This window comes from Fragaria vesca, linkage group LG3, assembly GCF_000184155.1.
Source record: "Fragaria vesca subsp. vesca linkage group LG3, FraVesHawaii_1.0, whole genome shotgun sequence".
Classification (NCBI taxonomy): domain Eukaryota; kingdom Viridiplantae; phylum Streptophyta; class Magnoliopsida; order Rosales; family Rosaceae; genus Fragaria; species Fragaria vesca.
This window is the reverse complement of record NC_020493.1, coordinates 13,283,146-13,306,427: the sequence shown is the minus strand read 5'-3', so window position 1 is coordinate 13,306,427 and position 23,282 is coordinate 13,283,146. Positions and strand designations below refer to the sequence as shown.

The following is a 23,282-nucleotide window of genomic DNA, read 5'->3' as shown; positions in this document are numbered from 1 at the left end:
AAGAAGCCATATAATCATAAATGGCATATAGATACAATGAAGTTTGTGCAGTCATGCTTGTAACTTTGAAGGTATTGTTCAATTAATATTTGCTTACTATTTTGAATCTTAGTAAAGTTTGTAACTTTTTTCTTTCCTCAGAATTTAGATAGGAGGTAATACCCTGAATACCTATTGTTATTTGATATCTCCTGTTTTTTAAAGCATGCAAGTTTATATAGGAGTTTAGTTATATATATATGTGTTTTAAAAATAGTAGTAATAATACAGTGATTACGGAGGATGTTGGACTTGTGGTTTTTTTGCAAGTTATTTTTTTTGGATGATATGGACCGAGTTACATATATGGCAGCAGGAGAAACTAGTTTTAAATTATGTAGATATGTTCAATAGAATACTAGTAGTACATTGTGGATGTTGGACTTGTGGTTTTCTTTAGGCTTCTTTTGGATCTTAGACATGTATTAAGATGGGTGTGTGTGCTATATATATGGTCTTTTATGATGTGTAATACATGTTATACAATATTTATAAAATGATCATATCTTGGTGGATCATAGTGATCTTATATATATTATGTATCTATTTTGGTGTTTCAATCAAGGTTAATATTGTGCTTTTAATACTTTTATGAGATTTTGGTTTGGATGCTATTAACTATTTTTCATTTGCTAAATTGGTAAAACAAATCATACAACATGTTAATGACAATCCAACATTGTCTGAATAAATGATTCTACAACCAATTCTCTTGAAATGTAGCGTTGTGTGATTATTGATTCACACAATGGTAATAAGGAACAAACATGTGTTCTTCTTAACAATCACACAACAAAAAAAATTAATAAAGGCGTTGTGCGAACATCATATCACACTACAATTTTAACTAAAAAAACTATTGTGTGAATGTCGACAGATATTGTTGACGGCAACGCGGAATAATCTCGACATATGTCGATAAAATCTGTTGATATTCACACAACAACTCTTGAAAGGAAACAGTTGTGTGAGTTGACGATCACACAAGGGTTTTTATTGGAAAAGCTGTTGTGTGATTCTAGGCAGATATCATCAACAGCTGACGAGAAGCAGCTCCGCATGTGTCGGCATCTGTCAATAATATCTGCAGAGAATCACACAACAATATTCTACAAAAAACCATTGTGTGATTCTCGGCATAATTCATCAACATATGTAGATAGCTGTCGAGAAGCAGCTCGACATGTGTCGACAGCTGTCGATGATATATGTCGATGACATGTGACTCACACAAGCTCTTTTTAGCCGTTGTGTGACATGTTGATCAGACAGCAATCGGATTAATAACGGTTTTGACCTTTAACAGACGACGCATTTTCGCCGTCATGTGATGCATTATCTGGCGTAGTGAGTGTATATATAATTAAAAAATATTACTCCCTTTGATTTTTTATATAGGTCGTTTTAAGAGTTTGCATAGAGATTAAAAAACAATTCTAATGACAATTTAACCCCAATTTAAGGCTTCATTGCCTTATTACTACTTCACTTCACCAAACTCTTTCACATTGTTTATAATTATTGCAGCAATCCAACTTGAAATTCAAAAACCTACTCCAAATCTAATGAAAATTGCCGGGAGAAAAATTTCAACTCAAACTGAAATTTTTTATGTATCAAAACTTTCAAGTTTTAGAATGGAGCCAAAACTGAAATTACATAACTTCATTTGCCTATATAAGAAGACAAATCAAAGAGTAGAAATTCTAGAGAGACACATCCATGGCTTCAAGCATTATGAATCAATCCATTGACCTAAATTTTCCACCTACGAGAGATGAGGGAGAATTTCCATTTTATCAACATCATGCTCCTTTGAGCATTGAAGAAACCAATTTGGATATGGAGGATCCCGTTCCAATGATAATCAGATATTCTTCTACTGGAGCTATAGTAATTGATTTAAATATGGATCCGAATTAAGAGTCGGAGACTTCCTTACTTGAGATAGATATTGATCAATTGTGTGAAGAAGATGAACATGTACCAGCTCCAGATACAGGTAAACTCGGTTGTGTAGATGATGAAGGAGTGTATGCTCTGTTTTTATTGTTATGCTCTGTTCTTTTCATGTAGATGAATTTGGGTTTTTGGGAAGTCATCTCTCATCATTACCATCATTACTACTGCTTCTATCATCACTTGATTTCTTTCTTTTTTTCTCAATTAGTGGTCTTATCTGTGTAGTAGTACAGTAGCTAATAGCCTAGTACAGTACTACTAGTCATTGCGTTGGATTTTTCTTAATTAGAATTGTCTTAAACTTTCTTGACTTGGTAGTACAGCAGCTAGTATAGGAACTACTAGTCCTTGCGTTGAACTAATTGGAATTTTCTTGCATTTTCTTGACTTGTTTGTCAAGTGAGACGGAGAAAGTTCTTATCAAATGAGCAACGATTGACGATATATAATGCTTTGTTAGAGAAGAGTGTCAACGGAAAACTAAGAAGAAAAACGATGACAGAAGTAGCTAGATTATTTTCGGTAAATTTACGAACCGTACAACGGATTTGGAAGCAATAAAAAAATACTCCAGTTGGAGGAGTTGTCGATGTGTCACATAGGTGAACAAAGAATTGTGGTCAGAAGAGGGTTCAAGTTGACTTAAACCGAGTTCATGAAGTTCCTTTTCACCGAAGGACGACCTTGAGATCACTTGCCGTAGCTTTGAATGTGAGCTATACAACATTAGTTAGACTTGTGAAAGAAGGTCATATCCGTCGTCACACCAATGCTATTAAACCATATATATCTAAAGAAGGACCATAAAATAGCACATTTGCGATTTTACATCTCTATGTTGGACCCAAGAAGCATGCATCATGACCCGAAGTTTGTCGACATGTACAATGTGATACACATCGACAAAAAGTGGTTCTATATGACCAAAAAAACTGAGAAATATTATCTACTCTCTACTGAAGAAGAACCATTGCGCACATGTCAAAATAAGAATTTTATCGGGAAGGTGATGTTCTTAGCGGCTATGGCTCGTCCAAGATTTGACGCCGAAGGAAATGAAGTATTTTCGGGGAAAATAGGAATATTTCCTTTTGTCACAGAGAAACCAGCTGAGAGAAGAAGTAGAAATAGAGAGGCGGGGACTATGGAGATAAAGGCAATGACTTCAGTCAAGAGAGAGACTCTGTACGCGCCTATTTGATTGAAAAAGTTTTACCCGCAATTCGAAGAAACTGGCCAAGAGAGGATTCGAATAGAACTATCTTTATTCAACAAGATAACGCAAGGACACACATCGATCCAAGTGATGAAGAGTTTCAAATTGCCGCTTCACAACATGGTTTCGACATTCGGTTGACATGTCAACCATCAAACTCACCTGACTTAAACATTCTAGACCTTGGATTTTTCAATTCCATTCAAGCATTGCAACACAAGGAGTGTCCAAACACAGTACCAGAGCTTATCAGTGCAGTTGAGAAGTCTTTTAACGAATACCCGGCGAAAAAAGTGAATCGTGTTTTTGTAACTCTACAACTATGCATGCGAGAGATCATGAAAATTGAAGGTTCGAACAAATACAAAATTCCGCATGTGAAGAAAGATACATTGGAGAGAGAAGGCCTTCTTCCTACACAAGTTAGTTGCGACTATAATCTAGTCCAAACTGTTAGGAATACATTGGAGTAGCATAAGAGAGAAATTATGAATTACAGTACATCATCTTATGTCGGTTTGTTATCATTTCACTCAGGTAGAACTATTGCCTCTATATTGTTATTTTAGTACTACAAGTACTTTTTTGATGTCTATACTTCCATCTTAGTTAATTTTGCAGAAAGTGTTGTCATACCAACTCAGGTACAACTATCGCTACTAGCTATACAGATAAGACTACCAACTGAGAAAAAAAAGGAACAATTCATGATAGAAGCAGTAGTAATGATGGTAATAGTGAGAGATGACTTCCCAGAAATCCCAAACTTTCGTAACTTAGCAATACCACCCACATCTCCTTCACCATAAAAACAGAGCATGACAATAAAAAAAGAGCATACCACTCCTTCACCATCTACACAAGCTCGCTACACAAGTTTAGAAAAATTCTGGATACATCACTTTCAACATGATACGGATTAAACAATGCATCTCATGATCGGGATGGAGTCGCCCTTCATCAAAAGGTAACTTGTTCAAATCAAGCAACGCTCGGATATCTGCAACTGATTTCGCTGATTCTTTCTCCTTCACATTATCAACACTTGCATCAAAGATAAACTTTGGTGAAGAAGGAATATGGTTCTTGTCCATTGTAGCTAAATCTTGAACTGAATGGTCAACATGTATAATTTCCTTTAATAGAGAAGGTCGGTGGTAGTGGAGGGAAAAAAAGGAGGGAAGCATCAGCAATTTGAGCGGGAGATGGCATGAGAATTGATACCAATTCCCATGATGAAATTCTTTTATCCATGTCATTATTGTGGCTCAGGGATAAATTAGGAAATATAAGCTAAAACGACTTATATATTGAAACAAAACTCAAAACCTAAAACGATCTATATAAAAAATCAGAGGGAGTAATACTAAGACAGATACTCGTTGTTCAAGTGTTTTACAACATTGACGATCAATCTTCATTTTTGGTCCTTTGAAATTCTCTTATTCTCCTTTAATCTTCCTGCTAATTCATATACTTGTAGCATCGAAGATCTGTTGCGCAATAAATAAGAAGGTCGATTGATCTTCTCCACGTACTATTAAAGAAATTTGATATGCTCTCTCTATAAATTGAGCACACCCCTAAGAGTTTTTCTATTCTCTCAATTTCGCATCTCCTTTATAATAACTCTAATTTTTTTAATCTATATTTTTAAATTAAAAATGATAAAAGAGCACAAAATTTTTGTTCGCACCGGGCCTTAAATCCCTCAGGACCGGCCCTGTCTAGGTGACATGAACTACCAAGTAAGACACAACACTAGACCACCAGGGCATACCTTCAGTTACATGTAGACAGGGCCAGCCCTTGCGCAGTGCAGCCAGTGCGCCCGCACTAGGCCGGAACCAAAAAGGACACGAGAGGATTTCACAACACTCTGATCACCGTTGTCATCAGTTAATTGAGGCTTCTAAATTCCTATCTCAATTTTGGATATATAACTAAAGGTGTCGATTAGACCCCTTCCTTGATCGCTGACCGAGCTCTCTCTTAGCTCCAAAGCCTTCCTTCACCAATCTCTGCCGTTTGGCGTCGCTAGGCAACCTGACCGGTCTTTGTCGAATCCTCTCTTCGTCATTAACCTCCATATACCCTCAATTCGCAGTTTCGCACATGCATTAGACCCAGGAGGAGATCGATGTCAAGGAATCCCGACGGTCTTTTGTGTTTTTCGGCAACTCCAGCCGTTGATGGGTCTACATGGTAGAGAGCAACTATCTGGGCTTGGCAGAAATGGCGTTCGAAAGATGATGAATGAGACGCAAGGGAAAGACCAGATTTGCTGCCGTGTTCATCTCTTGGGTGTAGAGATCAATTTGAGAAAATGTGTTAATCGATTAGTAGATCACATGGTGAGTTGGGTACTAATTTTTGGTTCACAAAATTGTGGTCATGATTGTATTGCAAAGTCCAGATTAAGTTGTTAATACAAATTTGGTTAGGATTATATTTGGTTTTTATCATTAAAATGCTGAGTTGTATGAACTTTTCTACTGTACATATGTATATAACATACATTAAGTCGTGAACCGTACGATCGTCTTGAATTTTAAATTACTAAATGATCGGATGTTCCACTGTTTAATGTATGTATACACATATGTATAGCAGCCAAAACCCGAGTTGTATCTTGATTAAGGATTTGGTAGAATTTTTTAGATAATTAACGGGTTTGAAAGTAGAAAAAAATCAGTATTTTTAAATAAAAATTTTGATACAAGGGGCACAACTTTTTTTCTTTGCACCGGGCGTTAAATTCCTTAGAACCGGCCCAGCTGCATGTAGATGGCCAACACCACGAAAGTGAACGATAATAGGTATGCTATAAGAGAACAACCACACAATTTTACACATTAGATTTTAACAGATTCTCGTTGACCAATTGATGCCGACCAATTGATGCCGAAATTCGGCACCAACCATATGAATATGATCTATGGGCATATGTCTATAACTCAATATATAGGTTAAAGATCAATTCATGAAAAGGTTCGACATAGAAATTAATTTTCATTAATAAATTATTGAACCGGTTATGGTTCTGGTTCCTCTGATCATGTAGTTTTACTACGACTTCAGTTCCTTATTTCCACCCACAGCAGCCACTCCCAAACTCGGTTTCACATCGGGCTTTTCTGCATCATTGATCTGGTTCTGCAAATTCTCCTGTGGTGCCTTTTCAAAACTTTGCCCTATATAAAAGAGGAGAAGAGAGAAATGTCACTGCTCGATTGATCTGGTAGCAATCTTCATCGAAAATAGTAAGACTGCGTTGTGTTAATCGGAAAAGATGAAACAGCATATGAATAGGCATGCAGAGGTTCCATGAATATCTAATACAACTTATCTTCCTTCTGGAGTAAATATTTATTATGTACTGTAAAGTCTGTAATAATTACCTACAATTTCATCCACTCTGTCAGTCTGTTTTACATGCATCTGCATGTTATACAGCTACAGCTAAATAGCCAGATGATGAGAGATGAAAAATAACAGTACGTCGCTAAAATTGTTTCACTCATTTGCTTGTTTTGTCTTGATTCAACAGAAGATTTGACTGGCAATTAATTACCCCCGCGCAATGATGATGTTTATGCAAAATAGTTGTTTCATTGTTTCTTACATCCTGTCTTAACTCTTAAGTTTAACTTTTACAATCAATTTGTCTCTGCTCTATCTCATTTAAAATTTCCACATAGTAATTTTCGGCAGAGTTAAAAGTTTCAAAGAAGCATTAACTTAAGGTAACATATTTTAAAGGAAGACGTAGAATTAACAACAGTAATTAATTAATTTGTTTCTATTAATTGGCTATTGTTGTGTAAGATTTTTTTCCTATCTAGTTTCTGAATTTATATACAAATGGATTAGACCTCAACATTCGTTTCCTTAATTTGAAATTATGTCAATCCACTCGTATGCAAAATGTTTCAGGTGTTAATTCCTTAATAAAAAAGCTTGCCAGATTTCTGGCAGAGTACTGGAACCTGGCATGGATTTTCTTTCCCCAAGTATGGAACAGATTTCTAACAAATTAACCATAAACAGCATCGAGCTAAATAAAGATGGTTATGAAATATCAGTGTTTTGGTATACATATACTGAGATATGTAATTAACCTCTGTTACTCTATATAGCAGACGAGTACGTATTATCTGAAGTGGCAATGCATGCGAGGAATAATTAAATAAAATGGTGAATACGTTTTTGGAATTTGTGTTTAGGTTTTTACCTTTTTTTGAGTCTGAACTATATAGCATATTATTTCCCAGCTCAGATTGAGTGAAACCTGCTGGATTGTTCACCAACTTCTGGTCCATTGATTCTACACCATCCATATTCATATACATGCTTGCTTGCAATTGCATTTGCTGCTGTTCAATTTTCTGCAAGTGCAGTAACCTCAATCTCTGCACCTCCTTTTTGTTTGCTTCAATCTGAGCTGTGAATCAAATTACAAACCACGTACCTTCAGTTTTAGCTTCTTTTCCAATGAATTACGTGTTCAAAAATTATGAATCACTCCGATTAAAGGGTAGGGCTAAATACCAGCTTTATTCAACCTTTCAGCTGCGCGAGCAGCTATCGATTCGTTCAAGGCAACTCGCTCCATTTGTAGAAAATAACTCTGGTTTTTAAAGAACTCGACTTGAGGACTTAGCACAGCTACTTGAGCCTATATACACATAAAAATCTTCAAATATTAATTTTTGATGTACGTAATGAAAGTACTAATTTGACAGATTCATTACATTTTGGAGTTCAAATTAATGTCAATGTTTAAGGTTAATATCTCAATTGGTTGATTACCTCCAGAGCCTTAGCCTTCTTTTCCATTTCAGCAATATATTGAAGCTTCTTCAATCTAGATTTTTGCGCGGAAACTCGGTTTGAATAGATCCTACAAAATAATAATAATATGACATCTCACATATCTAGCAACATATCTAATATAATATCTTGTAAATATAATTAATCTGGTGAGTATATTATTACCTCTTGAGCTTTTTCGGATCCAGTGACTCAGGAGCTATATTACGACCCACTCTAATTTGAAGAGGACCGCCGATCAGAGTGTCGTAGACTGTCTCTTCCTTCTCAGTCTTGACAGTAACAGTTTTACTACCATTACCATGGTTAGCATCACTGTCAGATTCTTCCTGGAACTTCTTGCCCTTATCCTGTATGGCTTCAACTTCAGGGGGGGTGGTGGTGGTGGTGGTGGTAGTGGTAGGAGTAGGGATAAGGGTAGCGGTGGCGGTGTGGTGGGTATCGAAGGGCTGGAAATGAGTCTCGGCTCCTATAATGCTTTCCCCATTTTCAAAATGGTTCATCAAGTAAGGTTGTTTCCACACTTGGGATAAATTAGGGGATAGAGGAAGGGTTGATGGATCCATCATCGAAAAGGGACTGCTTGCCAAGGTTGCTACTCTCTCCAGCTGGCTAATTTCACCAAAGTTCTTGTCTGACTCCATTTTACAAATTTCTCTGTAAAGAAGAAGATGCCAGAAGAAGAAGATGCCAGACAACAATGCAATAGGGAAGAGGGCAATGATGTGCTTATAAAGGGAAGGGTTTTGTATTAGAAGTAGCCCCTCCTTATCAATTAATGTGTACAGGTAATTTGGACAGTGGATTGTAAAGGTCTTGCCTGGCTACATTTTCATACATAGAAGATTTGTAAAATTACCAAATATTACCATCAATACGTTATTGCCCCTCCTTGACCGTTTGAAAAAAAAATCAATAATTTAAACTATATCTATAACTAGTCCAAAACCCAATTTTCCTCATTTAGTAGTTCACAAGGGGAAACAAACTTCAAGAAATACGAATTGTCGAATTCAACTGTGCTAATTAAGTATAAGACTATAGCTTCTAAAGTTCTGGAATATGAAACTCGAGAAATAGAATTTAAAATAGTCTCAAGGACTCTATACAGAAATATTGTTCCGCACACCCAGCTCCGTACTACTGTCTCTTCTACAGTGCAGTAGTGCACAGTACATCATCCACCTTGTTGTAGAGATGAGCTTTCGTCTAGGTTTGAAAGCATTAGACATAATTGACAGGTAGGGTTTGGATTGAAATCCAATTCAAAGGCAACAAACACATGTCAAGAGAGCTTTAGACCGTGCCCGAGAAATCAAACCTCAATATAGAGTTTAATTATTAGCAAGAACATGCTTTAAGGATCGGAAATTAAAATCCACTCCAGTATATAAACCGGTTATTCGATGAAACAAGGAAATAACTAAATTCTGCTTGATCCCCTATATTTTTAGAGTTCATCATTTCAGTCTTTTAGCTTCTAATCCCACCACAAAGTTTCTTAGACTCTCAATTACCCAATAGAGAACTCTTGTTCTGTCTAACATCAAAACTTGATTGAGTATTGATGAATTTGACCTACTGGGTTAGAATTGAACGTCTAAGGACCTTTGTTGAAACTAAAAGGGAGGAACTAAAGTGATGAAACCCTAAAGTAGGATAGCAAGCAGAATTTAGTTATATAAAACAACAACAGCGAGTTCCAAATTAAGCATCAAACACAAGAACTGGTCGGAGGCTCACATAAACTGGAAGGAGGAAGATCCAGCTGCCTTCTTTGAATCATCAGGATTATCCAAGTTCATGGGATCTCCATCTCCAACTTGTTCGGCATCCTTGTTGGGCATGATGTGAGGCCTAACGACTAATGAAAGTTCATTAGTGAACTCAGAGAATCTGACTGGTTCATCCGACTGGCGGTTAAGCCCCGCAGGATCACTTCTCGGCTGGCCATCTAACCCAGCAGGCTGTTCAATACTAAACTGAGCAGGCGCAACAGGTGCTTGAAACTGACCAAAACCAACAGTTGCCGAATCCAATCCTGCCGGAGGGTTGTAGGGTTGATAACTTGGTCCAAAGTTTTTACCAAAAACCTGACAAGCAAGCTGGGCTGGAGGGTTGAAAGCCATATAACCAGGGTCGACTACAGGAGTGAGAGCCGCCTGGGCTTGTTGCATCTGAAACCGCTGCTTGAGTAAATCTCGTTCCTTTCGCAACTCTTTGTATTCAGCTGTAAGGCATTAAACTAGCGATGTTAGCACAAATATAGAGTAGCTCACAGAAGAGACTTGTTTCTTATCCAAGTTGAAACTTTATCTTTGTTAGCCAATCCCAAATGCAAAATTATTATTATTACTATTATTATTTTCAATAAACATGAAACGATGCCTTTACTTTTAGATCGAAGAGAATAATACCTTCTTTCACCATAAGCTTTCCGGTAACAGTTGCAATCTTTTGCTGGATTTGATCATTTTCTGCTCGAAGCAACATGTTCGTACGTCTTGTGTATCGAACTCTTGGAGATGTTACAGCTATTTCTGTCTGCATATATATGATCATCAAGCACAAATATTAGTTTTGAATTATATGTATTAAACTCATTTTAATACAAAAATTAACCCATTGTAAATTGATAACGATAATAACTGACAGTACCTGTCGGACTTTGACTGCTGTTTCCAGATTATCAATGCGCTGAAGTTGTTTGTTATGATACCTCTTTGAGTATTCTCTGGTAGCCAGAATCCTGTACACGTACAGCATTACATCCCATCTCAAGATTGTAGTAAAAAAAAAAAAATGAAAAATAAAAAAACTTGAGCACAATATGCATGTCTTGAAGGTGCATGTATACTTTGCACCAAAATTAATATGCATCTTCTTTATATGCAGGTCCTGAAAAATACAGCATGTTATGTTTTTAAGTGGACAAATATTTGAGCATGTGCAAATTTTTTTAACCACATGTCATACGAGGAAATATTCCGATTTAAATTTTAGTTTTATACCTAATTAGTATTTTGATTTTAAACGAAAGCAATAACGAAAGGAACACGTATACACGTTGGAGGACAAATTATAAGTGAAAATAACATGACGTTCCAACAGTAATGTTTTCTTAACAAGGAAAAAAAGAAGAAAAAAATATTCATATAGCGTACCGTAATCGTACCTTTTGAGTTTCTTCTCATGATCAGGGTCGACTGGTACTTCAGCAGCGCGAGAGACCTCCTGAGTTTTCGGTATTTCAGCGGATGCGTCATCTGTTGTGTTTCCATTCTCCTGGTTTGCATTGTGACACCGTGAGGAGGAGGGTGTTGGTGGTGGTGGCGGCAGTGGCGGTTTACCGAAACCCTCCATTTTGTTTAGACACCTGCAATAAGCAAAAAAGATCTATGTAGCTAGCCAAATCAATTTTTCAATTGTAAACAAGCAGAGGTAAACTAAACAGGCCCCGGATCCATAAATTCATAATAGAGGCAAACTTACTAAACAGGATCTCCTACAAAAGAATAAACAGAATCCATATATTCATACTCTCCTCCTCATCAGCATAAGAATAAACTAACCTCACAAAAGCTTGGAACCAGATAAGCTGGAAATGAGCAGCAAACTGATTATATTATGTCCCTTTTATAGTAGATGCTAGGGCAAAGGGTGGGTTAAACATACCAGGGTTAAATGTTGGAACTGTGGGCTAGGAATTCTGGTTCAGACTGGTTGTATGAGAAACATATTAGCTGGTCCTAGAACATAAGACACATGGTGTTTCCATTTGATGTTATTGACATATGTGTTTTAAACTTAATTTTGATTGGTCTATTAATTTCATTTAACTTTTATTTCTCACCCCTTACATGATCCTTATTAAATTTGAGTTATATGATTGGCTATGACCATAACTTGACGGTGTCATATGGTAGTCCAAGACCAAAGAATAATTGCTCGGTTGTATGATTTTACTATGGTATTAAACATACCACAATCATTAACCAGACACCTAATAATAGTGTAAAGAGCAAGATGAAATTCTTATCTGCCCTAGAGTACATACGAACAATATTCAAGATAAGTCACATTTAAACAAAATTTAATAAAACTCGAAATATGTACGACATGTACCCTCTTTTATCAACCATTTTATTCTCGACTAAGTAGTTAATAATATATGATAATTTTCTTTACGTTCTAGTTTTCTGCGCTAATAAGAGTATCTCGATTGTTTTACATTTTACACATAAGTGCAGCTATGTACCCTGTTATTACCTGTGGGAAGCAGTAAAACTACAGTCTTTGCTTTGGGATAGATATATAGGAAAGAACTTACAGTGGTTTGAATGCATTTAATTTCTTCATGTATCAATTATAATCGACACCCATATATTGTTATGCAATATCTGGTGAGCTACAATTACTTGTTATGAATTTATCATTTATGGATTAGACATAAACATATACATGGTAAAAAAGTAAAATATGAATCCTCTAGTATTTATGTCACACCACGTCTAGCTAGCTCTAGTATTGATTAATTCTTCACCAAGTAGTCATCTTAGTTACAAAGATGCAAATGTGTGAAGACTATTATTCATCGTTTATGGTAACAAAGTAAAATATGAATCCTCTTGTATTTGTCACCACGTCTAGCTAGTTCCAGTACTAGCTAATTCTTCACCAAGTAGTCATTTTCATTTCAAAGATGCATACGGTCAAGACCATTATTCATCACACACATATGTAACGATAGATGATAAACAAGGTTCGACAATCATTTAAGCTCTATCCTATTATAATAAGCGGAACGAAGTTTGATTAATGTATCCTTGAAAGTTTTGCAAGATATTTTGTACGTAAATTATGCATAAATTTGATTCACTACAGTATATCTATTTATCTCTTCAATATACATATACATAATTTATTAAACAAGTAAAATACTAACCCTCTAATATTTATGTTGGTTCTTACTTCTTCATCAATTAGATGTTTGCTTTCAGAGATCAAAATGTGTCAAGATCGAGCAGTAAACATCATAACAATAGATTGATTAGCAAGCTAGGTTTGAGAATCATCGTACCTTCAAGCTCTACCCAGTGATGATATTATTAAGTGGAACGAAGTTTGGAATAAAGAAACAAGCCCCCCGAATCACTGATGGCATCCCGTCCGCCTTAACCCTCTGAAGGCCCTTCTGTCCAGGAGCAAAAGCCCAGAATTTATATCCATGTAGTAGCAGAATTCCCTCCTCCTTTGTATACTTCAAAACTCGTGTACTATACAAAATGCCCACACCATCAATTTCATACTCTTTCGTCCAAGACCCCTCCACCATAATCTTTCATCACCCAAGTACTACAAGAAACATTGTCACCATTCCAACCCATTAAGCAGAGACAACCTCCCAAAACTCCAAGGGTCACGAACTTAGAATTAGCTTGTTCCATAGAAAATGGTGGTGACTCTTGCAACTTCTCGGTTTCAAGATCAAAGGAACATATCAAAAGTGAACCATTACTCTTAACAGACCAATGAAGACGTCCATTCAGATGAGTCATATATGGTTGGCTTTCCCGCTTAGGGTATACAGAACTTCCAACGCTTCTCCATAAACCAGAAGAGCCAAGACTCAAAACCATCACCTCCCCTACATCAGATCCTTGGATTGTATAGATAAGCAACACTGTATAGACATCATTGATGGGACTAAATCCAAAACCTGAGACATATGGAATAACAATTTTCTCATTTTTAACAGGCTCAGGAAGAAGCAGTGACTCACCAGTAATGGGATTGGATATGTAAAAACGGCGCCCTAGATCATTTAGGCAGAGGAGTCCGTTGCAGGAACCCACGACTTCTAGGCAGTACTTGACCTTTAGATCTTCAGGAAGATTCATCATCACATCATCATTCAGGCTCCTACTCCAAGAGTTGTCAAAATCAACCAGGAAGTAACCCTTATAATTAGGGTTTTTTGTCCGCCTGCCGTCATACTAAAACGCAGGATGATGCTGAGGGTGTTCGTGCAAATAGCTCTTTTGTGAACCGAGGATCTTTGAAGAAATAGAGCCAGGGCTTGCACACAAACCTGCAGCGGACAAGTGCTTTGGTTGGGAGCTTGCAGAAAATTTCCATGATTATGTGATCTGGAAGATGGAGAATGTTAGTATGATTATATGGTGGGTGGATCTTACCATTCTTCATGGATGGATGGAGCGTTGTTCTTTGGCCGCAGGGCTGAGGCTGATAACTACGGATCGATCTGACTAGCTGTCTAGGGTTTGAATGCAGTTTCTTCCGTCGTTTGGTGCTAAGAATAAGGCTACGGTTAAGTTTTTGAACCAACCGAACCACACTTTCCATCTTTATCCTTGAATCAAACAGAAAAAGAAAAAGAAAAGTAAAAAGAAAAAGTGATTTATTGAAAATGAAAAAAGAAGAGAAAAAAGAAGATAAATAGACCGTTGGTCGTGAGACTACTTATTTTCATCAAAATTGTTCACTTGTTTGATGCAATCGAATGAGTATATGTTTTCTTTTCATTGATTTTTGACAGAAATGATTGAAAAGAAAAACGTATGTAGATTGCAACAAAGATTCTAACAAAATTTGGATTGGTACAGTCCACCCCATCGTCACGTGGTATATTTTGCCCTAGTTTAGAATTTTTTTCACTCTTCCCTCACTCTTTCTGTATTCGTTTTGTAAACACCAGAGATAGGAAACTCAATGAAAAATAAAAGAACCAAACCTAGGTATTTATACTGCTATGCAAACATGTCAGAATTCAATTTTAGATAGGATGGAATCAGATATCACCTCGATTGAATTGCCACCTCCTGCTTCTTGGTAACTGACTTCTCCAAGTCTTCTCCTATATGAACGACAGCTCTAGCTTATAAGATTATCATTGTAGTGGTTCTGATCTTCTAATCTTGGTGGACTGGTGCTTGCGAAGAGCAACAAAATAGAGACAAAGACCATAAAGATGGCAGAGGACAATCATGAAGGGAGTGAAGAGAGCAGAAGATGAATATAGGTGAACACACTCTTTTGTCGTCAAACTAAGATTAAAGAAGCATAGACTGACTGGTGTTGAGTTTTCCTTTTGGATTAGGTTTAACAAACTGATAGATGGGCTAGTTACAAATTTATACTTATATATAAATACTAACACCCAAATTTATGAAAATAAATTACTGCTAAACAAAAATAAATAAGATACACTATATTTTATTTTCTTAACATTAATAAAAATACAGGGCGTCACATTAGGCTTCAAGCAGACCTGCATATATGGTTGCATATGGGTAGGGCAGTGTGGGGAGTTTTTCATTTTTATTTTCCAGTTGTAGTACCCATCTTTTGGATTGTAGTTTTTAGCATGAAATTTTGTATTTTCGGTAGAATCGTGTCATTCAAATTTTGTCATATGTCTCAGTAAGATTGTAGTCATGAGTCATGACTGACTGACAATGATTCTCTTGTTATCTCTCTTTGTCTCTACACTTTATACTTCATCACGTTATCAGCACGAGACTTGAGGAGAAGGCGGACTTGATTTTGATCATATACACGTCACTTTGGCTTCAGCTTATGCCCACATGCCATCCGCAAGCTTCAAAGCTTTGCCAATGCCAAATCTGCGAAAAACAGCAATCTGTCCCTTATGGATAGTCAAATTTGTTCGAGCTTTGTGAACAACTCCAGACAGTGAGCTTTATATCATTGGAAAGCTCTACGAGTATAGTTTTCAGAACTTTTCGCGGTTCGTCCATATCTATTTTAACGAAGAAGTTATGGCTGTTTTAGTGCGCAAAAATCATTCTGCGCGGAAATTTTTATGCATTCTCGGGATTGCAGTTTTTCGTAGCTTCTTTCAATCCCTCTAAATGGTTCAAGTGGAACTATTTACTCTCTTATCTACTCCAGTTTGTAGATCTGTCTTATAGAGAAATTGAGTGCCTCGCAGATAATGAAACTATCCACAACATTCTAAGGAACTGGCAACCATCTTTAGATTTTGTGCCTTTGTAAATCTTCTGTGACTACAATAACTGAATCATACCGGTCATTCAGGGACGCAGTTTAGCTTGAATCTTGATGCCTCATAGCACCATGATCAACGTCACAGATGTCCTCTATGCATTGAGAGGCAACCGAACCATGTTGAGCTTTAAATACATTCCTACTAATAGTTTTCATTTGAAAACACATTGTGAGAATATATAAACAAGAGTTCTTTTGTGTATACCTTCTCATGAATGCTTGAAATGTATCTTAGAGAAGTTTATGACTCAATCTAGTGGATTGTATGTCACTATGATTCGAATATCGAATCACATGTTGTCGCTAAACATGATATTTGGGACACCGACTCATATAGGCTTTAGTTTGACCAAATCAGTCATCCTAGAAGAGATATAATAGTCTAAATTTTGAGAACTTCTCATGGACATCCATTCTTCCGCTCAAAACGAAGACATTCGGGATCTCGCTTCTCCAGAAGCATGATGGTGACGCCTTGGTTGTAAATGGCGGCACCTTGGGGACATTGACATCACCCGAATACGGTTCCAACTTTCCGGAAGCCGTTTGGTCAATTCCTCAAGCAATTGAGGTGCATCGACCTGCCCTCGATGTCTCATTAGCCCCCTGCAATGCTCGTTGCTCATTTTGAAAGCCTATTTTTTAGGTAAATTAGGAGGGAGACCCTCCTACGCTAAATGACACAAAAGTGAACATTCCATTCTTATATCAAACTATGTAGATAGATACAACCAACTTGCGGACACTTTTTTATGTTTTATGGTGTTGATTGAAGTGTTAACACACTGGTCACGTGTTACACTATTATCTACTGCTTCTGCTGCTTATACTTCTGCGGGCTCACTACCCATTTTTTAAAGAAGTTTATCGGGATATAAGTTGAAGTGTTATGTACCCCATGTTCACATGCAATACGGTCTCACGTACCGAGGCTACGACCAAGCAACTTTAGCTTGTCGCTCGAACATTATTGATGCGCACTAATCTTTCTATTGCGTCTTGAGGCTATGTAATATTTGCATTCAACTTTACTATTCATCTACAACCCACCATCATTGAATATTTTTGTACTACAGCTCGTGACTGTGTACGAAGATTGACACGAAATTGCAATCCTTGAGCTCGGCAAGATTGAAATGGATCTTCAATCCTTGAGCTCGGCTAGATGTTATTTCTAGGTGCCAAATTGCAATGTCATTGCGCACAATAATGGGTCATTTGAGATGAATAAGTTTAGGTTGGATATGAACCTCCATCTATAATCCGTTTATATAGAAACCTTATCAGACGATCTCATTCACCGCTAAATTACGGATTGTCACTTTGATGAGATAATATTCCCGCTGTTAGGGGGAGATAAGAACACAAGTGTTCAAGTGAAACGACATGAATTGTTATGATTTGTCCCCACTAAGTCTCATCTTGATGAGATAATATTCCCGCTGTTAGGGGGAGATAAGAACACAAGTGTTCAAGTGGAACGACATGAATTGTTATGATTTGTCCCCACTAAGTCTCATCTTGATCCCAAATACTTAAAGTGTTAAAGTGACAAGATCACATGCTGCAAATATGTCTGCAAGGATTAATGTCCTATCAAGAGGACATGGCGCGACGAAAAAGAGTTGGTCTTGACGCCATCACCATGGATGGTGATATGGTGATGCCATATAGTGGCAAAATTGGTGTCACAAGGCCGTGTGGCTCCCTAAAAAGAGGGAGGCCCTTAGGTTCGATACTTTCTCATATTAGGAAGAAAGCGAGCTTGGTACAACCTGATCCATTGATCAATAATACTCAAATCCGTTTCATGAAGTCTAAATTGTGATTATCGTTGGGAGACGCCTCAATGTCAAATCCAATCCATATAGAGATCTCTACAAGTATTACACTAGTGTACATGAGGACGTGGGATAAAGAGTCTACTATCGAACCACCCTTCGTTGATGGATATCAACTTAGTTGATTGGCCTAATGGAAAAATGCGATTCAGCATTAACAAAGAGATAGGTCCTTGGGCAGGTGATGCCAACACCGTAAGCTAAACCCTATCAACTATGTCTTTGTTAGATAGCGTAGTGAGAACAAGAGCTTAGACTCACCTTATGGCGCAAGGTCTCTCACTAACACGCACTGAGGTCGACTATACGATGAGATATGCTCTCGTAATGGATGTCATTGCACTCCACTACTTTATTAGTTTGGTAGTTTTCTGAATAACTGAACATGCAGCTTATGAATATAGTCATAATAACATCTCTACGGGATCAGAGATATACATGAATGTCTTAAACGAACTTCATTCACCCTAATCAAGTGGCTCTAGACCACAGGAGCGTGCGTTTGCAAGAGTGGTTGAAATGCACTAAGTAACTATTTGATTTATAAGGGATATGGTGAATTATGCCTTTGCGTGTTCATTCCGGATTTACATGGACTCTTGATGGATCAAGAGATGCCAATATGTATCAACATCCGAAGTTAAGAGTGAAAAAATCTTGGGAAGACACGGTCTCAATAAGGCACTCGATGACTGTATTGATGATGATTTTCCATCAATTAGTTTAGACGCTCTATAACTAGTGAGGCCTACATATACTCCCATGATTAGTTAAAGTTTTGGCTCTAAAGAGAGATCCGTTGTTTTGTCTAAAGAAATATGACAAATATGTGTTAACAAATGAAGTTCTCAGCTAAGTACAATAAGACACATCAATATACTCAACACAATACAAAAGACTTGACATCTCATTCGTTATGAAAAGTTGTAAAGCTAAATGTAGTTATGCCACTTATGCGTCCACACAACGCCAATATAATGGCAAAACTCCTTTTTCAATACTTAATGGTATAAAAGGTTGAGGCTTATTTCTATCCCTACATAAGAAAGACACATCAAAAGAGAAATCAGAATCTGTCAAGTTTCGTAGGTCAAATTCCACAGGACCTATAGGAAATCTCACTCACTGAAAAATGGTGAAATTGGTACCATTGGAAAGGTCTATGTGTCTACTTTCCAGGGTCATGAACCATTTGATCATACCTATCATATTGAGTGAGTTATGGCCATTTTTGTAAAGTAGGACGGATTTGTCTGAGAATCTGATTTTGCCAAAACTGTCAACTTCGACAGGACTTTGTGAACAGCTCTTGATGAACCAGAATGGTTGTAATATACAGTTGGAAAGCTAAATGAGTCTAGTTTCCAAAACCGTTTACCAGTCGTTCATATGTATTTTCTAGAGGAAGTTACGACTGTTCTAGTACCCGAAGGTCATGTTGCGCGAAAATCTGATTTTCAGCACGAACTTATGTTTTGAGTTCACAAGCGGCATTCTCCTCAAGATCTAAGTATAAAAGATCATGTTTGAGGACAATATGACATGATCTAGTTAATCATTGCCCAAATACCACATTTGAAGATATGATTTAAGAGCATTGTAATGCTAAGTTATTGAAACTTCCTTGATTAGTAAGAATCAAGAAGAGCGCTATGAATGTGAAGGGTGCGTCGTACTCTTTTTCTCCCACGATCAAGGTTTAGTTTTTCTCTCACAAGGTTTTTGTTACTTGATGAGGTTTTTAACGAGATGACATATCAGCACCACCGGCATACCGGCGCGCGACATATGGGGAGTGTTGTAGGATATTCTATATGTGTTGTAGAAGCCATCAGGATATGTAGTTAAAATATGACTATGTATTCTTTATCATTATCATATTGGTACTTTGTAATTCCCTATATAAAAAGCTCCTATTAATGAATATGATGATGATTATATTGTTATCTCTCTTTGTCTCTACACTTTATACTTCATCATATTTGATAAATTAATAACCTCGATCAAATATTAATTTTCTCTAATCACGACTTGGGACCGGTGTATATTACTAGGAATCTCGCTAAATGCATAAAATAATGTATGTCTCAACGAATATATAAAGTAACGTAATAATTGATTAAATAAATATTTTAAAATATAAAAAAATTATTAGTAGTAATTGATAAAAGAAATAAGATAAAGAGTAAATAATTTTCATGATACAAATTAATGAAACTCTTAACATTTTTAATTGGGGGCGGATCTGTGGCATACAAGAGTATAATCAAAATTATAACCATAATATCAACTATTAGATCTAATAACAACTAACGGTTGAGACTAGTCATAAAAATTAAAAACAATTTATGTTCTTTTCTTTTTTCTTTAAATCAATTAATGAAATCTATCTATTAAAAACATAATAAAAATTAATGTGATTACCTACTCTCATTTTGGAATACTATTAATAGGACGGTAATGGCTGGTGGTTTCTATTTGATTTGAAACTCATTTACTAGAAGTACCATCATCATCTACCTCTTTTTCTTCAAAGAAAAAAAAAATTATCCACATAATGTCTGCCACAACACATTGGAAAACTTATGATCATATTATGTATATGGAAGTACTCAGATCATCTTATGCTATAAACAACCATAAGCTTTTGATATAAAAAAAAAAAAAAAAAAAAGGAACTCTGAAATAAGCATGTCTATGAGACAAAATTTGTTTTCTTTCCTCACTAGCTAGTAAATGAGTTTCAATAGGAAACGAATTATTTCCTCTTAATTATATTCCAAATGGAGAATTGTAATCATGAATTTTTATTTAGATAGATTTCATAAATTGAATTAAAGAAAAAGACAAGAAAAGAAAAAAGATTTAGTTTTATGACTAATCTAAACCGTTAATTTTTGTTAGATCTAATGGATGATGTTTTGATTATAATCTTGTATGCCATGAATCCGCCCCTTTTTTAATTTCTTAATTAGTTATTCTCAAAATTTTCATATATAGTCTTTTGCTTTTTCCTTGTATTATGAAAAATAAGAAAACTCTTAATAACAAAACCGAGATCATACATCCTGCTACTGTCACCCAGATCATACATCTTGCTACCGTCGCCCAAATCTTACCATCATGTGCAAAAATCAAGCGGCTCGAATCAATTGCAATCGAAAAACGTCGTCTATCCCTACTACCTAGATCAGAAATCAAGCTGCTATTGTTGCCACCTTGCGCCAACACCGCATGAGGGATTAGATCTGCAGGGAGGAGGAGAAAAGTTCCTCCACATTGTCGGCGATGATGTGAAAGAAGTCTTGCTTGGCGCGCGATGGCGGAGGAGCATGTGGAAGCTCAGATCGATTAATCGGATTGACAAATCCTATCAAATCCATGAGGCTAATTCGACGTGGCGGTGTTTTCGTCGTTGGGACCAGCTTTTCTGGTGGAGTTTTTGAGGGTGATCGATTACGTCGGTGACGCATAGGTGGTCGAGCATGGGTTGGGCTTAGAGAGAGAGAGAGAGAGAACTGGATATTATGGTCATTTTACGGTAAACTTCGAAGTTAACTTTGATATTTATTGGTGGTGGGTCTGGACTTGTGTCCTTTATTATATAAGAATTATTAAAAATGAGTTTTTTGTGTTTGTAAATTTGGTTACGTGTTACTATGTAATTTTCCCAAAAAGAAAAGAGAAAAGTCATCATGATGTAGAACGAGAATGAGCCAAATTTAAACATAAAAAAATAAAAGTAAGGAATCGTCGAATAATAAAAAAGAATGATTTAAAGATCGGTAGTTCTCGTATCATGAGGTTGCTAGCCGCTGTAATATTCAAGAAAATGTTGTTTTGGACTTTTCGGGTTTGTCGCGTTAAATCTGATTTGGAGTTACTTTTGGCCATAACGTCCGTTTGGGACGTATCATACATTTCCGGAATAGGAATGACGAGATCTACAAGTCTCACTAACGTGAGCCCTTTCAGATTTAAGCCAAAAGATGTCGTCTTAACTGTCCGATTTGTGATTTAGTATTTTTAGGGTAGTTTTCTTTTCTTTTTAGGATTCTTTTATTTAGGGTTATTTGTTTCCTTTTTAATTTGGATTCTTAGGTTTCATTGTTAGATTATGATTGTAATTCTTAGTATGGATGCCTATAAAAGCTCCATCATGCTTTGTATTAGGGCAATCTTTTCATCTTAATAAAACTTTTGAGTTTTCTCAAAATCCTGTGGATTCCAAAAACTTCTCATGAATTCGAGAAACCCTAGTCTTGTGGATTCAAGGCTGCCGTTGGTGAATTTCAATGTTATCTCTGTTGGCTTTCAACGCTTGACAGAGCCGCCTACTATCGTGTTCACGCTTCCTGCATCATTTGGTATCAGAGCGGGTTACGCCCGCTCCTTAGCAGACGATGGTCCATGGGAGTAGTTCACCCCGCCAACCTCAACAACGCTGGTTGTAGAGTATCTATCCAAAATTGAAGAGGAACATACCAAGGGATTCGCCCTAGGTTAACCTCATCAATTCAAAAAAAAAAAAAAAAAAAAAAAAACGAAAAGAAAGAAGAAGAAGAAGAAGCTAGCATGGAACGTTGGGTATTCACATCGCCAGATTACAACGACTTAAGAACAACATGTTTCATCAAAGACAAGGTATGGTCGGCAATAATTGACATCAACTTGCAAGAGAATTTTGTAGCAAGTAAGGTTGTTGATTACATTCAATTACCCATAGTGAAGTTGAGTGATTCATATTGGATTGATGGTCATGCACATGTAACAAAGGTTTGTAAAGTTCCCATCTATATAGGAGAATTTTATAACGATGATGTTACTTGTCATGTGATTGGCATGGATGACACTGATGTGCTTTTCGGAAGACCATGGCATGAAAGCATCAATTGTGGTTATTGCAAAGACAATACCTATTTAATTAGGTGGGAGTCACGCAAGATTAAAATCAAGCCTTTAGCGAAAGAAGTCTGACAAGAAACCAACCATGATGATCAAGAGGTTAAAGAAGAAAGAGCTTGTTTTGATATGATTATCCACATTGAAGAAACCTTGCAGCCACAAATAAATTGTTCAGATGTCATCCAAGAATGCAATCTTGAGAGCCGAGGATAATCTTTTCAAGTTGTCTATGATGAACTCATCTATGGCATTGGGTTCATGGTTGTGCCTTTCGAGTTTACAGAAGATCAGGCTTACAAGGGTTCAATTGGTTAAATTACCTTACCTTGCAGCCACCTTACTTGCTACAAAATGAACTCATCTATGTGATTTGTAAGCCTGATCTTCTGCAAACTCGGGTGACCAGTTATGGTCACTTATAGGAGACAAACTTA

At 36.6% G+C, this 23,282-nt stretch overlaps 2 protein-coding genes across 2 annotated transcripts in view; both read right to left on the bottom strand.

Moving 5' to 3' along the window:
- Positions 1–4,311, bottom strand: part of LOC101310304 ((-)-alpha-pinene synthase-like) — a 31,683-nt gene extending 27,372 nt beyond the window's left edge. Inside the window, exon 1 of the mRNA XM_004295732.1 lies at positions 4,120–4,311. Within this exon, the coding sequence (XP_004295780.1) occupies positions 4,120–4,311 (192 nt within the window). The remainder of the gene's footprint in view (positions 1–4,119) is intronic.
- A 9,042-nt stretch (positions 4,312–13,353) lies between these two features.
- LOC101310013 (F-box protein At3g07870-like) lies at positions 13,354–13,950 on the bottom strand. Its single transcript, XM_004295731.1, has one exon. It carries the CDS (start codon positions 13,948–13,950, stop codon positions 13,354–13,356), a length of 597 nt encoding a protein of 198 aa, XP_004295779.1.
- Positions 13,951–23,282: the final 9,332 nt, after the last annotated feature.